Source organism: Malaclemys terrapin, chromosome 6 (assembly GCF_027887155.1).
Source record: "Malaclemys terrapin pileata isolate rMalTer1 chromosome 6, rMalTer1.hap1, whole genome shotgun sequence".
NCBI lineage: Eukaryota > Metazoa > Chordata > Testudines > Emydidae > Malaclemys > Malaclemys terrapin.
Window position 1 is genome coordinate 66118825 of NC_071510.1, and position 19024 is coordinate 66137848.

Sequence of the window (19024 nt, forward strand, 5' to 3'; positions counted from 1 at the left end):
CACCTTCCTTTTTATAACAGCCCTTAACATATTGGAAGATTGTTACAGGTCGCCCCTCGGTCTTCTTTTCTCAAGACTAAACATGCCCACTTTTTTCAACCTTTCCTCACAGGTGGGGTTTTTCTAAACCTTTTTATCATTTTTGTTGCTGTCCTCTGGATTCTTTCCAGTTTGTCCTTGTCGTTCCTAAATTGTGGTGTCTAGAACTGGGGTCTCATCAGTGCCAAGTAGAGCAGGACAGTTACCTCCTGTGTCTTACATACCACACTCGGATTAATATACCCCAGAATCATATAAGCCTTTTTTGCATCACATTGATAATTGATATTCAGTTTGTGGTCTATAATAGCCTTGAGATCCTTTTCAGCAGTACTACCATTTAGACAATTATTCCCCATTTTGTATTTGTGCATTTGATTTTTTTCCTTCCTCAAGTGAAGTACTTTGCACTTGTCTTTATTGAATTTCATCTTGTTGAATTCAAACCAATTCAACTTGTCAAAGTCATTTTGAATGTTAAACCTGTTGTCCAAAGTGCTTGCAACCCCTCCCAGCTTAGTGTCATCTGCAGATTTTTTCTGCATACTCTCTATTTCATTACCAAGTCATTAATGAAAATATTGAATAGTACTGGACCCAGGACTGACCTCTGTGGGACTCCACTAGATATGCCCTCACAATTTAACAGCAAACCATTGATAAGTACTCTTTGAGTACAGTCTTTCAATCAGTTGTGCACCTACCTTATAGTAATTTAATCTAGACCACATTTCCCTAGTTTGCTTATGTATTTGAATAATGTATAACATTTTAAATTAGAGAGATTTTTCTGTTTATGCCGTGTTCCGTATACTTTTTTTAAAAGACTATACTTGGGTCCATGTATTTAACCATGCATATTTCATTCTTCTTTATTCAAAATTCTTTTCTCAGATGTATACAAGCTTTCTGTGCTTCTAACAGTAGTTTAAATTTCATAAATGCATGCACTGAGCTGTGAATGCAACTTGAAGTTTCCATGCAAACTTGAATATAAATGTTCCAACCCTGATTTGCATGTGCATCAGTCAGAGGTATGCAAAAATGTACACACTTTTGAAGATTTGGGTCACTGTTCACTTCAGAGATGATCGGATGCTATACTTTTTGAGTTATTCAACCTTTTTCTAGCTTTCCCCCCTCCATTTTCAAAGTCTGCTATTCTTGATGTTCATTGTCATACCATCAGAGGAGTCTACCCTCAATTTTACTATTAAACCTAATTACAGTGCACTCATTGTTGCCAACTGGAGCTTTTACATTTACTTTCCTTGTTAATTTCTCCTTGTAAATCAAGAATGGCATTCTTGCTTGAAAGTACAAAATATGCCTATATAAAAATCCCATTTATGGTACCAGTAAATGTCTTCTTCAAATCCTAGCAGAATGTGCATTTTTGCCCACTAATATATGGATAGTCTAATTATTAGCAGTATTATTATTAGCAGCAAATTTTTCAGTTTCCTTACCTTTTGAAACGTACTAAATTCCTATAATTCTCATCTCAAATTTCCATTGCCTGAAAGCAATTTAAAAGAGTTTTCCTGCAAATGTGTTTTTGTTTATAGGACTCTTAAGTATTTCTGCTCTCATGAGTAAAGCTGAAATTGTATCATTTAGGTTCGTTCATTTAGGCTTAGTTTAATAAATGGAACCAAAGATATATTAGCTGCACATAAGCACACCTGTGATAAATGTACCTGATCATTCAATTGCACTGTTGTTCCAGTCAACTGCCAGCTTTTTCATGAGCAAGCATTGTTAATGAGAAACTTCATATCCAGTTTGATCACTCCAATGTATTCTTTCTTGCAATTTTCTATGAAGGTCCCAATCCATTGGTTCAAGTTTGTTCTGCTTTATCAGATGAACCTTCATTACAGAATGGTGGATCTGAAGTTCCTGTTTGTAGAACTGTTTTGAGGCAAACTGTCGAAACAAACACATCACCATTTTCTCCAGTATACTACCATCAGGAAGGCAATCAAACCTCAAGGAGCAGTATGAATCCTGATAAAATTCCTGAGGACTGTGCAGAGTATACTTCTGGCGAGTGTAGTGATCGGAATAGTCAGAATGGAATTGCTTTTGTAAACATTGACTCCTATGAGCCAGATAGCAGTGATGGAGAGGATGATGGTGGACAAGTTGATTTTTCGTTAGCAAAAGAGGAAGCGGGCTTATTTCAGGAAACACTGGATCACATGCTTTCTGAGTTGGAGAAGGAGGTAGAGTCCTTCAATGGCATACAGTCACGATTGTCTACTTTTAATCATAATGCTTCCAGAGAAGTTTTTGAAGAACAAGGACCAGTGCCTTCAATGAGATATTATAGCATAGACTCAGATCTTGGCCATCGAAATAATAGGACATTTAAAAAATCACCTGCTGAAGAGGAAGCTATAGGAAAAAATAACTTAAGTGGTAGTGCCAGTTGTGAAACACAACAGAGAAAAATTATAGCTGATGTTGCCATCAGGACCCCTGTAGGGATTTGTAATGAACTGAATACCAGTGATGGCAAGACTGACCAAGGAAATTCACCTGAACTTGTAGTGAGACCTAAAGTTAGAAAACAAAATGCTACAAACCCGTTGGATAGAAAAAAACTTACTAGTGATGACGAGGAGAAAAGCAGTACTAGAAGAAGGAGTGAAATTTTCCAAGCCCAGCAAGGCACTGCAGAACATGCCTTGAGAAATAGCAAAGAAAAAATGAATTCCAGTATGTTCTTTGACCCAAGAGACTACGAAGGTACTCAAAAGAAAACAGAAAATGATCTAAAAAGTAATGTAACCGGCCAAGAAAGAACATGTGTAGTAGATGATAGTGCTTTCTGGGATGAATTTGAAGATTGCAGCAGGCATTTACCTGGTTCAAACAAAGATGAAGACAGGTAAGAATTTTAATATATACAGTATTGTAGCATCTTAAGTTTGTAAAAATAATGTACTAATCTGAATAACTTTAGCAACTATTATGAGGTAGTAGTGGTTTTAAAAAGACCAAGTATCTGGGGGGAATGATTATATAAAATGGCAAAACAAAAAAATGCTCTCTAAAACCTTGTCATGAGTTGCCATCTTTCTCCTCCTCAAATTGCTGTGCAATATTAATATCTGCTGCTATACCAAAAGCCAGAAATGCATCATTGTATATAGGGTTTTTTAATTTTAAAATATCAACCAGCCCGTTTTTCATTCCACTTATATGTAAGGTATTTGTGCTTCAGTCAAAATTGATCATTTAAAACCACATTGAATTATAATTTTCTGCATACAGCTATTTGTAGAGAAAGATTACTGAATACTATCTGTAATTTCCTGCTGTAGAAGAATTTCTTTTAAAAGATGTGCAGGGTAATGTAGAGAGGGAGACTTAGCTGCTACAGTTGTGTATTGTACTAGGAGGTTTTAGATTTCTGAAAAACTGACGTTCCTGCTATGTTTCAGTGTCTATATTCTGTATTCAGCCCAAAGTGTACTGTAAGCTAAAGCCCTCCACACACCATGGGACTCTTTAGTTGTCAGAAACATAGGTTAACATCCTGCATTCCAAAATAAAATATTTTGAAGATTGGTTTGTGGAAATGCAGTTGGGTGAAGTAAGCATTTTGTTTTTGAAAGCCTATTTAAACTAATATAAAGAGAAATTTTGGAAGTCTTCTGTAGTAGCCTATGTAACAAGGGTGGCCAAACTGTGGTTTGTGAGCCACGTGCGGCTCTTTACCATTGAAGTGCAGCTCGCGGAGCCCCCCACTCTCCCCATTCTCCACCTACCAGAAAGGGTGGGGGGAGTTCAGGACCTCTGCCTTGCAGTGGGGTGGTGGGGTAGGGGTTTCTGCCCAGTAGGGACGGGGGTCTCTGGGCTTCTGCTCAGTAGGAGAGGGGTCTCAGGGCTTCAGCCCCACAGGGCACACTTTCTGGGGCTTGGGGCTTTTAACAGGAGTGGGGCTGAAGCCCCGAGCCCCAGCAGGCGCCTCCCGCAGGGCTGAAGCCCCAAGCCCCGGCACGTGTGCCCCAGCTCTCTAACTTATGAAGATTTTTGTATGTGGCTCAGAGGGTCAGTAAGTTTGGCCACTCCTGCTATATAACTTTTAGAAGACTTCTCCTTCTTCCCATAGTTTCTGACTAGTTTCACTGCCAATCAGGGTAGCCAGCTGTAGACTGAAATTGACGAGTATCTTATACATTGCAATTTTCATTTTCACTCTTTAGTTTGCCTGTGTACAGCAGCACACTAGTGGTTAGTGTAGCATGGCAAATCTCCAGCAAATCCACCATGCATAAGCATCTTGTGCTATGAGTAAATCTTAAATGTTACAAAATGCATAAAATGTAATTTCTGTATTTGAGAATGACACGTAGTATTAGCTCTTTAATTTACTCTTGTAAGAAAGACCAACTGCTGATATAATCCTCATTGAAGTTTTAATGATCATACTGATCTGCAAGAACTATAAATAGAAGAAATATCCATAGCTAGATAAAAACATAGGTGTAGTACCCAAATGAGGAAGAATTCTAAAATGGTTACTAAATTGTTGAGATCTTAAAATCTTTTTAAAGTAGTCCTTCAACTTGTTGCTGTATTTGGGTTTTTTTGGTTTTTTTTTGTTATAAAGATATTAACTACCAAAACGACATTAATGGAACATTGCCTCATTGTATTAAATTTAAAAAGACAGAGTTAAGGTTCACAGGCCATCCATAATCGTGCTTTATATAGCACTTTCTAGCCTAAAAATCCAAAGGCAATTTTTTAAAACTACTACCAAAGCTTACAAATGTAGGCGCCTAAATTAGGTCCCTAAATAAGTGGCCAAGGGGTAAGGGGCTGTTAAGAGGTTCAGAGCACCCTAGCTACCACTGAGGGCTATCACTTTTACTGGTAGGGGTAGAGGAAAAAGGGGCAAGTTGTTAATTATTCACCTATGTAATTTGGTAATTTCTTTTAGACACTTCAGCCTGGTTGGTCAGGGAGTTGAAGGTCCTTTGCTGTGAGGGAATTCTTGAACTCCCTTTGGGTGGTGTTTTATTTGGGACTTGTATGATATTCTCCATCAAAGTTTCACTTTCATGTCTTCCAAGATAAATATATATTTCCCTCTTTACCCCTTGCCAACTCCTTTACCCCTTGCCAACTTCCTTTGTCTTTTACAAGCTGTTGTAGCTAGTAACAGTTCTCTATGATAACAGTTGTGCCTTAAATAATAGTGAACAAGGGTTCAAGAGCGACAAGCTCTAGGTGACTGACGACCAAGGACATCTGTGGCAACATTCGTGCTCCCACAACCATTTTCTGGCTGCCTTTTGGGCAGAGAAAATATTTTATTTTATTTATTTATTTTTAGGGCCCAGTTGTACTACTCATGTGTTGATGAGCACTTATTCACACAAGGAGTCCCACTGAAATCAGTAGGACGCTAAGTGAGCATTTAGTCAGTGTGAGTAAGGGTTGCACAGCTGAACCCTTAGTGAGGTCTGCAAGTTGAAGTCATTATTCAGTATCTATTAATTAATTCTCTAAGCATCTATGGTCAGTGCAGCATTGTTCCCTTGGGAATCTATTATTTATTATTGTTGTTGTTGTTGATTGACCATTGAGGCCCCCCCCTTCATGGATCAGGACACTGTTATGCTAGCCACTGTAAAAAGACAGTCCCTGCCCCAAAGAGCTTAAAATCTAAGTAGTCTTAGTATCCTGCAAGCTATCTTTCATGTGTTCTGTTGTTCTTTAAAAATATTGTTTTTTACTTAGTTCTTTTGCAGTAACTTCATCATCTCCCTGCTTATCTACTACTGTTTGATGCACCCTGGCAGTTGACTAGGTTTGACAGATTTTACTTTATTGAGAAAAGGACAGCTTTGTCATATGTATCAGCTAGCCTCATATTATATATCTGCCAATGTGGAGCTTCTCTCCTTTAGTTTTGCTTGTGGTTTTGCTCTTTTGGATGATGATGATCCCTCACTCTAATCTTTGGGAGGTGATGGCATCAGTCAGCATCTCTGTATATAGCTCCTGGTTGCCACAAAAGATAAATCATTCTATTTCTAAAATAGCTGTGTTATCACCATGTTGCTTCCACTAGAGATTTCTTAACCAGATATGAAGTACTAACTGACAAAGTGGGAAAGGGAGAGAACATAAAAAAATTATCAGCCAAACAGTTATTTTCCTCCTTATATTGAAAAATGACATCCTAAAGCCTATACATTTAAAAAAAAAAAAGACATTCATTGCTTTTAATAGCTGAGTATTTCATAAACACTACGGTATACTTCTGATTATCCAAATAGCATGGATAACATGGATTTTCTTTGGATAATCCCGAGTTCTGATAATCAAGAGGGCAGGAGCCATTCAGCAGCAGGGTGGACTTCCCCCACAGCTGGGGACTTGTCATCGTCATCCTCACTGGGGGTCTCTGCTCTGCACCATTTGCTCATTCCCATGACAGTGGGCTGCAGAAGGCTCCTTGCACTGCCATAAGACAGGTGACACCCTATCTCTGTAGGTGCAAGGGTGTGGTGGGGAGGCTTTGGTCCTGGTGAAACAGTGCCAAGATCCCCAGCTAGGACTCTGCTCTGCCACAACCACAACTGCTTGTTCTTGCACGGATTGGGTGTCACTGACTGCAGAAGTGCAGGGAGCCCTCTGCAGCTCTGGTGTCACACCCCCATTCTCTCCTATGACAAGAGAGCTTCAGTGCCCGCTTCCCTGCACTGCTGCAGGAGCCATTTAGCCTCAGGATGGCTTTCCTCACAGCCGGGGGTTCATCCTCCTCTTCACAGTGCTGGTGGGACGGGGGAGGGTGGCTCTGCTCTATTATCTGAAGCCCTTGATTATCCAAATTCCTTCCTTGTGCCCCAACATGATATACATGACCTCTGCATCATATCTCTTGTGCGGGGGGACAAGGAAGGGATCTGAATAATGCAAAGGTTCGGCTAATAGTGTTTTGGATACATGGGAATATACTGTAATTAATTTAGTTTCATAAAACCTTGTAAGTTAAGGAAGTATTATCCTCATCTTGCAGTTGAGGAATTGAGTCAATATGGGTAACATTTTCAAAACCACTTAAATCCCATTAAAAGTTAGTAGGACTTAAGTGCTTTTGAAAATGTTACCCAAAGAAGTTAAGCAGCATGGCCAAAATAACATAAGTCTTTGGCAGAGCTGGAAATAGAAATCAAATCTCTGGAGGTCCAATTTTCAGTGCATTTAACCACAGATCTAATCTTCTCTCTTGATATATAATTGGCCTTGTATTTTTTACTACTTTATGCTCCTTGGCCAGACCCATTTACCAGTTCATGTTTTTACAACTTATGAGGGATTTACAGTATGAAAAATTGTCTGCATAAACTCTTGTAACTAAAATATTGCAAGAAGTACTGATTGAACAAAAGAATGAAATCTTCAAGACCTTGTAAATGGATTCAAAAGGTCAAGCCTTTTATTTAATGCCTTTGGGTGGACTTATGAGGAATACTAACATGAGGGAGGATGGGAATGACCTGTTATGTGTTAGGGCAGATCCCACTCTAGATACAGATGTGCCTCATGGACGCAAAACTAGAGGTTTTTTAATAGCATCTGTCAGGGCTGTGCATGTGGCCTCTGCTGCCTCATGCTCCCATACAAGGGCATAAAGGGTAGGAGAGCCACAGTATGTGGCAGCAAGATAGAATCTGTCTGATGGCTGACTCACTAGGCTTTAGCTCTGGCTAAATTTCTCTAATGCTTCTTCAAGCACTCTGAAATGCCTCAGAGCTATCTTTATTCTATATTACCTAGTCTGTTCTAGCATTTGTCAAACAGAAGTTGCTTGCAGACCCTCCTGTACAACCACTTTCCCATACGTAGCTTTTTTTATGGGCTCTGAGAATGGTTGGCTCGAAACTTGCAGGCTAGTAGTCAGCTAGTTCCACTGAAAGATAGGTACTGCACGTGCCTGTTCTTGGGAGAGTGTTGCATCAAAGCACATGCTTTGTCTGCCTTTCATTTTCTGAAAGAACCTGCAAGTTGAGGGATGCAAGGCTGAAGCTCCATCTTCTGGAGCAATCTGAGTGGGACTGGATCCAGAAGAGCCAAGCTTGAACATCCCTCTGACAGTCAAGCCCACATCTTACAGCCCTCCATCTGTTAGCAGGTGACTCCAGAGATCTCTGCAGAGAAAGTAGCACCAAAGCCCAAGCTGGATTGGTATTAGCATTGACACTAGTATTAACCCTGACTTAAAAATTGACATCTCAGATGTTGGAGCAAAGTGTTGAAACATGTAAAACAAACCACATGAGAGAGAGTTTTGGGTTTGCTATAGTAACTTGAACTTGTGACACTAATGGATACAAACTTTTGTTTTCAAGTTGACATTTCCCCATTAAAACAGTGGGTTTCTACCACCTTAAGTCATTTTTTGCTGCAAGTGGATTTCTCCATACAGGGAGATACTACTATGAATTTTTTTTTATTTTTAATGGTGTGACTTTTTTCTTGGTGCCCTAACTTAGCTAGGTCTCAGCTGTTTGCCCTTAATCTTTTGGATTTGGACTCTGGATATTATTATAAGAGATCATGCCAGAATCTTTCATGTGGCTGAATGGGTAGATGAGCAGAGTCATCCTAGAAAGCCCTTGTGACGGGTTGAACACAGAAACCCCCTTGGGAACTGCCAAGTAATGTGTCAAGACTACTTCTTCCCCTGCTTTCCCTGCCAGCTTGGGACTCCAGCACCCTGTCTTGCTGAGCCAGACATGCCCGTCTGCTCCAACACAGACCCAGGGTTTGAATTACTTGCCCCAAAGCTGCAGACTTAACTGAAAGCAGCTAACAGAAGTGTTCTTGTCTTTAACACTCAGATGCCCAACTCCCAATGGGGTCTAAACCCAAATAAATCCGTTTTACCCTGTATAAAGCTTATACAGGGTAAACTCAAAAATTGTTTGCCCTCTATAACACTGATAGAGAGAGATGCACAGCTGTTTGCTTCTCCAGGTATTAATACATACTCTGGTTAATTAATAAGAAAAAAGTGATTTTATTAAATACAGAAAGTAGGATTTAAGTGGTTCCAAGTAGTAACAGACAGAACAAAGTAAGTCACCAAATGAAATAAAATAAAACACGCAAATCTAAGTCTAATACAGTAATACAACTGAATACAGGTAAAAATCTCACCTTGAGAAATGTTTCAATACGTCTCTTTCACAAACTGAATGCCTTCCTAGTCTAGCACAGTCCTTTCCCCTGGTATAGCCCTTGTTCCAGCTCAGGAGGTAGCTAGAGGATTTCTCATGATGGCTCTCCACTTTGTTCTGTTCCACCCATTTATATATCTTTTGCATACGGTGGGAATCCTTTGTCCCTCTGGGTCCTTCCCCTCACCCCCTCCAGTGGACAAGCACTAGGTTAAAGATGGATTCCAGTTCAGGTGACATGATCACATGTCACTGTAAGACTTCTTTACCCACTTGCCAGCACACAGCACACACCTATACAGGAAGACTTACAGGTAAAACAGAGCCATCTGCAGTCAATTGTCACAGTTAATGGGAGTCATCAAGATTCCAAACCACCATTAGTGGCCCACACTTTGCATAATTACAATAGGCCCTCAGAGTTATATTTCATATTTCTAGTTTCAGATACAAGAGTGATACATTTATACAAATAGGATGATCACACTCAGTAGATTATAAGCTTTGTAATGATACCTTACAAGACCTTTTGCATGAAGCATATTCCAGTTACATTAGCATATTTTCATAAAATCATATAGAGTTCAACGTCACAGCCCTGTAAAGCACACAGTTCAAAAATAACTCAAAATCCTTTGTGATGGAGGGCTCATACATACGAGAAGTAAAGGTGTGTGTAAGCTGGTACGGCTGAGGGTGGTTTAACCTAGGTATCAGGGCGCGCATCAGGCCTAGTGATCAGAGCGGTCGTAAGGAACCAAGGACTAGAGTCAGAGCAAGAATCAGTATAAAGAAGCTGGAGTAAAGGATCAAGCCAGAGATCAGAAGCTAGATACCAGAGCCAAAGGTCAAGCCAGAGTCAGTAGTAAAAGTCAAAGCCAAGGGTTAAACCAAAGGCTAGGAACTGGATACCAGAGCTGAGGGGCAAGCTGGAGACAGTAATAAGTCAAAGCCATGGTCAGGCTAAAGGTCAGGAACTGGAGTGAGCAGGGTAAGAGGCAAGGAAGGGCAGGGACTGGACAGGACAGAGGCAAGGCTGGGAGCCAGACAGGAGTAGCAGGAACAAGGTAACACAGGAGTGGGCATTATGGTGGGTGTTGAGTAGCCAGCCTGCAGCTGCTGCTGACTTAAGAGCCAGCCTGGTGGCCCCTCCAGTCAGTCAGATGGCATGGCCAAATCAGGCAGCCTGCTGCTGCAGGCCAGCTGTACTGATGGGGCTATTTGGAGATTAGCTCTGCTGCAGGCCTGATTCCTGAGTGTGTGTCAGGATCAGGTTGTCCTTAAACATGGTGAAAGCACTGTTCCCTTATGTTCTGTAGATGGGGCTTTAACCTTGTCACTGTTAAGTAGCTATATGCTACTAACACACAAAGGGTAAATAATTTATATTATGCAGTGAAAAGATGAATATAGATGACTGACTGTGGAAGCTTGGGAATAATTAGTTGATTTCACTCGTGGTAACTTGATCTGTTCATTTTTAATGTAACTTATCTTTACAGCATTCTCTCGTGGTCTTACCAAATTTCTTTTTGAAATGGGATATTGTTGAACTTCTACCTGCTGTTTTATTGGTGACTCTTGAAGACAGTTTGAAGTGACATTCCAGCTTTATGGAACTATTTCCTCTGGGGAATAACTATTCATAGATCAGATGGACAGTTAGATGTATTTATAGGACTTCTAACTTTACTGGACACTTACTAGATAGCTTTTATTTACCATGTAGTTTCAGCATGCATGGCCAGAGACAATATAAAACTGTGAATATCTCTTGGGAGAGAATAAGGGATAAATGAATTTATAGATCCTGCAACATCTTTTTAGACCCATGCACCTAATAATCTTCAGGTTTTTTCTCCTGTTCCTTCAATTTAGATGTCTCATTCACATATAGAGATTATTTTTAAAAGTACCAAATAGTGTTTAGAAGTGGAGGATCAATGTCCAGGTGTGAAGTCTTGCATGCCATGGAAATGAGGCCATTGCCACTCACTTGTATCCTTCTGGCTCCTCTCAAGGGTCTTGCCATCCTTTTTCTTTTCCCAGGGCAGCGAGAGAAAGGGTTCTTATATAGTATCTGGAGTGAATATTTTGAAGGTATTTCATGGACTCTGCAAACATGGATGGAGGAGGGAAAAATGAAAAATTGTGCTAAATAATATGGACATGGTTTTAAAAAATCATAGTGTTATAAGAAGATAAACAAATCCTCCTTTTTATAAAGAAGCAACAGCTTTTATTCATAATGGTAAGATACATGAATGGTACAAAATGAATGTATTTCAGAAATATTGTTTATATTTAGAAACAGTTCTCTACCTTTTTTGTGAAATAGCTAATAATGGATTTTAACTTTGGCTTTTATTTATTTATTTATTTATTTATTTTTGAACCTGTCAATACTTTAAACACAACATTGGCTTGTCTCAAATTGCAGTTCTGAATGCAGTGATGGGGAGTGGTCTGCATGTTTGCCCTCCTATTTTGCTGCTACAGAAAAAGACCAATCCTCCAGCGATGAAAGCTGGGAGACTCTGCCAGGCAGGGAGGAACGTGAACCTGAAGTGCAGAGCAACAGCAGTGGCCTAGAAGAGGAAAACACAGACTTCTGTTTCCAAGGCGGGTATGTTTTTTTGTTTGTTTTGGTTTTGTTTTGTTTTGTATTTCAGAAAGTGATTTCTACTAATAAGTGAGAATTAATAACATGCTGTGTACCCAACAGTATATTTAATTGTTGCCATTTTAAATAAAACTTAATTTACCAGCAGTTACTATGGTTGTATCAGAAAGAATGCAGTATTTGCCTATATTTAGAATAGGAAATAACTCTGGTGTTTCATACAGACCCACTGTTGGTAATTCTTGACTTCTGAATGATAGCTATAGTAATACTGTAATGCTATTGAGAAATACTGATGATTGCACAAGCAACAAAAGAGACTTACTAGACTAAAACAGTGAGAGTGGATTCTGTATTATCTTTGTCCAAATTCATTGTAATGAACACTCTTCTTCTTTGCATATATTTACTGCTTTTCAGATACCTTCTCCTATAAATCTACTTCCATGGTTTTCTGTCCAATTCTTCTCTTTTACCTGGTTGCTCTTTCTCCTCTGGTCATGGAATTTGCCATCATCAGTTCTTTGTTTATTCAGTCATATGTGTCAATAACTGTTGCAACTTTGTTCTTCAAAGCAAACTGTGGAGGCGTCCAGCTGAGAACTTTCCTCTTAACTAGTCATTATTATTTCTTAATTGACTAGAGAGTTCTGCCTTGAGCGACAGTAGTCACTCCTGGTTTTTCTGCTCTTCCACACTCTCAGGTCCTTCTTTCCTAGGAAAATCACTACCATTAGGCTATCTGTGTTCTGGCCTTTATAAATTTCAGGTGTAATGAATTAGCACAGCTTTGCAAAAATACCGCTAAAAACTTACCAGTCCAAACACAAGATCTTTTCTGCCTTTGCAACATTGATGGTGGGAGAACCTGACATTTTATTCGCCTGTCAAATAAATCACTCGCCCTGGGAGATTACACATTTGAAAGGTTATTCAGTGTATATTTTTGGGTGAAAGTGTGTGGCTTTCCATTACTCTTTTTAGTCTGTTAAATAATAATATATGTCAAGAATTTTGAATGAGTGCCTAAATTTGGTTACTTATATCTGTTTGTAGGAATCTAAATCAGAATGGCCTGATTTCAGTCTTTGAGGATTGCAAGTGTTCAACACTTCAAAAAATAATAATTTAGATGATTTAGATGTCTAAATATATCTATAGGTGACCAAATATAGGCACTGATGTTTGAAAATGTTGATTTTTTTTTTTAAATAATTGGTATGCTTATATAGTGCTGCTATATTAGTGACAATAATAGTGTGGTGAATAATTTACTAAATCAACACTTCTCAAACTGATCTGCAAAGCTGTTTCTGTCACAATGGTTAAGCATGTGCAATTGAAGTAAGAGGTAATTCTGTATTCTAGAAATTTCATTTGTGTCTGGAGAAGTCTTCAGGCATATGGGGTCTGTTTTGTTCCTGTGGGAGATCCATTGTATGACTCTGTGTCCAGGTTGCTGTGCAGGAATTTGCCTATTAATTAGTCTGAGTGTTTTTTCTAGTGTAAATTCAAATCTGATCAAATTTACTGACAAAAAATAAATTGTAAAACTTGAAAAACAGATAGTACACCTCTATGCCGGTATAACACAACCCGATATAACACGAATTCGGATATAACGCGGTAAAGCAGCGCTCCGGGGGGGCGGGACTGCGCACTCCGGCGGATCAAAGCAAGTTCGATATAACGCGGTTTCACCTATAAGGCAGTAAGATTTTTTTGGCTCCTGAGGACAGTGTTATATCAGGGTAGAGGTGTAACACTCTGCGAGGCAATTTGGAGAGATTAGAGCAGAGTGGGATGTAGGCAATAAAGGGATATTTGGTACTAATAAATACTGGCTCTAAATCCAGAAAGAGGAAGTAAATAGCAGAGATACTGTATCAGATTAGGAACATAAATCCACTTTAATACTACTTAGTTATTTTATTTTAATCCCTTAATGGTGCTACAGGATGTTTTCTATTAATCAAGAACTTAAAGTGTATGAGATTTGAAAGTTGCAAGGGAAGTGTACCCTAAGGTGGATATTTAGTTTAAGGAGGAGTCTATAATATACAATCTCTTAAATAAAGCTGTGATTTTTCTCTTAGGGGTTATTGGTGGCCCGGGCAGGGGGAGGAGGAGTTTTTTTTTTGATAAAAACACAAATATCTCATGAATGACAGTGAAACTATCTTTTGTGTTCTATGCAGGGCATTTCTTTTGTAATTGTCTAAAATATATTAAATCTGGATTGAAAACTGAAACAAAATTTGAGCATTTACTGTTTGTTTTTTTTTTTCTTTTAACTTAACATTCTATATTTTTGGCCAGACTTTGTGTCTTCCCAATGTGCCATTTGGGTTGTCATAGTTGGAAGATCAGTAAGCATTCGAGGCTCCGTATTAGAAAAGTCATTGACTATGTAATGCAGAAGGAAATGGATTAGGAAAAACTAGGTAATTTTACCTTGGACATGCACTGTAGTGTGCATTCAATTACCTTATTGACTAAAAGGCTGCACAAGTCTTTGTCTGGAGGTTTTTTCTGTAATTCAAGACATTCAAATTGCACTCTTGAGGTCGGTGGCATCAACAAACTGATTGAATTATAATCTTATAATACCCTAGGGAATACATTTTTTTCTGTATTTGCTATGTGAAATAGAATAATCATATGAATATACCCAGTCTTTTTAGACTAGCTTTCCCCTCTGACAAGCACTAGAGTCCCATTGCTGTGTTGCAAAAGATCGCTTGTGGCCAGCACAGTGCAAGCACTCTGGCATGGTAAATTTACCACCTGAATTTTGCTTTTCATCAAAGTAGTGTCTGTGGCTTGTCATGTTGGTCGACAGTGTTGTGTACAACAGCCACACAATACCCATAGTCCTATTATTAGTGGTGGTCTCTTCAAGGCCTCTGCCTTCACACTTGGTGAATGAATAAAAGTGTTGCTTAACTAGCATCGGAGCAGGGGTAATAACCTGTTGCAAACAACTGCCAAGATTTAGTGTGATTCATCCACTTCATATGCTGGATTTTTTCTAAATTGGAATAAAAATATAGACATAAGGGCTTTTATCCTTTCTGTCTGAATCGTAAAACAATTGAAAAAGAGATTTCTGCATTCTCTTCAGAAATCACACAATTCTGTATTACATAGCCAAGAAGCTGTGACTCTTGCAGTGTGTGTCAGAAGTGAAGATCATATATTCTAAAAACAGTATACAGTACAGTCTTTACAGGGTAAGAAGAAGAACAGGAGTACTTGTGGCACCTTAGAGACTAACAAATTTATTAGAGCATAAGCTTTCGTGGACTACAGCCCACTTCTTCGGATGCATATAGAATGGAACATATATTGAGGAGATATATATACACACATCTACAGACTAACACGGCTGCTACTCTGAAACCTGTCTTTACAGGGTAGTTACCCTCAATAATTCCCCGATCTGCAGCACACAGAAAAAAGTATGGCTGCCACTTTAAAAAAATAAAAATTAAAAAAAAGGCAAACCATGGGATTGCAGGGCCCCTATAATCACCTAATCTCAGCAGGATAAAGCGCACCTACTGCCCTTGTAGGGGAAGGCCATATAGGTCTGTGAGTAGCAATTGAAGGACAGCAGAGGGCAGGTTTACACTCCCAAATACTTGAAACCCTGTATTGCTGGGAGACAGCGTACGCAAAATATACCGAATAATGAGGGGAAAAGGGAGTGAGCACCTGCAACAATATTTCTCTTCTGCCCTCTTCCCTCTTGCCAGACATCTCCCTGGGCACTAACAACTCTGTCAGAATATTATAGCTTCTGCAAGGAGATTAGGGAGATCTGCAGCCTACCAGATGCATGAATTTGAACATGAACTACACTCTTCTGCTACAAACATGGTTATCCCAGTTTTTCACTGCAGTGGGGCAGCCTGTTTAAAGTATAGTATATGGTGAGCAGAGGTGTGGGCTGTATTTACCTAGCATTCCTTGCCTATCCCTGCTCCTGTCAGACATGGATTTAGCACCACCACCCTTTTGAGAGGGCATATAGCTGAGGTGGGAGAAGCTGTTTTGTCTCACTCTGCCTTCTACAGTTCAAAGGGACCACTAGATTGCAGCGAGAAGCCAGGATAACCCTGAATGCAACAGGAGAGAGGGAATGGGGAAAATCAGATCACAGATGATTATCCTGGGCAGAGCTGGCCCTTTCCTCATGATGTAACTTGTTCATTTCTTTATAAGTTCTTATATTGCCATCATCACTGTAGTATATGAGAGGAGTTTGTGCCCAGTGTAGGGAAGGGGACTACAGGCAGGTGACATCTCAGGGGTTTTGTTGGTGTCTGTTCTCTCCTATTCAGGTACTTGTATTGAGCCCATCATGGCAATATTAGAGTATCTTCCTGACCCTACCCCAGTAATGTAGCTTACTGAGTCCTATTCGTGCACCTCTGATAGTTGCCGAGATTCCAGGAGAGGCACAACAATGGCAGCAGTTGAATTGTCTCCTGCTATCTGTCCTCTGCTGCAGATAAAATGGTTCCTTCTATCTTCTTGCAAGGAATCAGGCTTATTTCTGATTTCTGGGGATGGGGATTCCTGGAGGCCCATAACCTCAATTTTCCATTACAGAAGCACCTTCAAATGCCCATTGATGGCAATTACACACCTTAACCCTCATTGACTGGCAAAGTGAGTGTTCAATATAGAGCCAAACACTGACTTTTTAATTACACTTCTTTAAACTCTATTCAAGACTATCTTACCTGAAAGAACAGTAACGTGGGTGATGTCAATATATTCAACTTTATTCTCAGTTATGTATCTAGTAATTTATCAAATTTAATCTTGGGGTCCCTTTCAATGAAAAATTAATTGAAAACTTATAATTCTTTTTAAAAGGTGAGCAAGAGTTTAGGTGTTCTCTAAACTAAGCAAAAAGGTGCTTCTTTCAATTGAGCTAGTTCAAATTTATTGAAAAACTCATTTAACACCATTGTAGACACAGTTTTACACCTTTTAGCTCAATTTCACCTATAATTCAACCTGCTAAAATCAAGCTGAAGTAGTGTGTATGTTGATGTTACATGGAGTTTTAAGTTGAACTAACTTGGTTGAAGAAGGCACCTATTTCTCTACTCTAAGCAAGGCCTTAGAGGCCAGTTGGGATAACTCTGTGGTAACAATTGGCAAATGTTAACTCTTATTAGCTTCTTCTGTAACTCCACCTGTCGTGCACCTCCTGCCCTCCCCCTTCAATGCCACATTGTATCCAATGTCGTGCATTGTTCAGGCTAGTACCTGTTGTCCAAAGTTGCAGGGTTTCCACCACTTACCTTGTGAGATTATTGCACAAGTTAAATTTTCATGTAAAAAAGCTTTTCCTAAGATTCAGCCGAAATTTTGCTTTGTTAATTTCACCTCTTTAGTCTTGGCTATATCCCTGTGTACTATCCTAATTAAATAATTCCTGATCACTCATGTTGATTTTTCTCTGAACTTTCTCCAAATTGTCACTACCTTTCTAATAAAACATCAGGAATAAATATGATGATCACGGTGCAGTCACTCCAGAACTTAAAATGCAATGTTTTGCCATCTTCTAGGAGATAAAACAGTATCAGGAGACCTAAAATTGGCCCCCGTTAGCTCAAGTAGCTATATGCTTGTGGCAAAAAATGAGGGTGAGCAGATGCTAAATCCAATGCTTTTCCTTTTACTTTGTGCCAAACTACAATGAGATGTGTGCCAGCTGTTTAATTAGGCTTGCTTCTAGCAGTTGGAGCTGTGAAGCATCTCATTTTGGCAACAAGAGTATGTAGTTCTTGGTTTGATGGTGGGTGGAGCTTCTCCTTCTGCTCTCCATCTCCTACTTAATATTTGGATTTCAGAATCATTTAAATGTATCGCCTGTTTTCACAAGTTACTTGCCAATGGAACAACTATAGTATACTGATATAGTAGTATTCAAAAACCAGTAGGAGAACATTTCATTTTCCCTGGACACTCAATAACCGACTTAAAAGTGGCGATTCTTCAACAAAAAAACTTCAAAAACAGATTCCAACGAGAAACTGCAGAACTGGAATTAATTTTCAAACTGGACACCATCAAATTAGGCCTGAATAAAGACTGGGAGTGGATGGGTCACTACAAAAACTAATTTTCCCCCTGCTGATACTCGCATCTTCTTGTCAACTGTTTGAAATGGGCCACCTTGATTACATTGCATGCATTAGCACTACAAAAGTGATTTTCCTCCCTTCTTGTCAACTGTTGAGAATAGCCCACTTCCACCTTAATTGAATTGGCTCATTAGCACTGACCGACCTCACCCCCCCACCCCCACTTGGTAAGGCAACTCCTGTCTTTTCATGTGCTGTGTATTTATACCTGCCTCTGTATTTTCCACTCCGTGCATCTGATGAAGTGGGTTTTAGCCCATGAAAGCTTATGCCCAAATAAATTTGTTAGTCTCTAAAATGCCACAAGGACTCCTCGTTTTTGTAGCTGGTAGGTTTTGCATGTCCACCAAAGTAGATTTCAGTTCTCCAAGGATAAGCACCTTATTCGATCAGGTTACGGATAGAAATATATGAAGAGAAACACCATCAACAGTTTTCAAAATAGGAATGAAAATGTATTTAAAAGATAAACCAAAAGTGAGCATGACACACAGACTGTATTAATGTTGAAAAAACTAAAATGTATTTGTACCTTAGTACAAAGTATCCAACTCTGAAATAACATTTCATTCTCCTATAGCAATTATGATCTGAAAGTACTTTACAAATATCCCAAATTAATTCCATAATATCCCTGTTAGGAGTAGGCAGGTTTTAATCCTAGGTGAAGGATGTTTTAGGCATAGAGACAAAAAGAAGTTTGTTCATGGTCATGCAGCAAGTCCAGTTGCAAAGCCAGGTAGACTCCTAACTCCAGTCCAGTATACCAATGACTGGACTTATGTACTTGCAGTGGGGTAGTACAATTTTAAGTTGTTTTTTGTTTACAATGTATATTATGCTGACTAGACTTCACACAATCAGTCCAAAAGGGTTATGATCAGAGTACCCCTTTTTCCCCCTATTATTGATACTGTACAAAAGTACAAATTTTGGGGCAACAGTCGAAGTGTAAATTTTACACAACATATACAAATCTGCCA

General features: G+C 39.2%; 1 protein-coding gene across 4 annotated transcripts in view; it reads left to right on the forward strand.

The window, feature by feature from the left end:
- PJA2 (praja ring finger ubiquitin ligase 2) overlaps positions 1-19024 on the forward strand; it is an 86518-nt gene that overhangs the window by 41623 nt on the left and 25871 nt on the right. For all 4 annotated transcript variants that reach the window (XM_054032354.1, XM_054032352.1, XM_054032353.1 and 1 more), the window contains 2 exons: positions 1867-2935; positions 11689-11874. In XM_054032354.1, the coding sequence (XP_053888329.1) occupies positions 1867-2935; positions 11689-11874 (1255 nt within the window). The remainder of the gene's footprint in view (positions 1-1866; positions 2936-11688; positions 11875-19024) is intronic.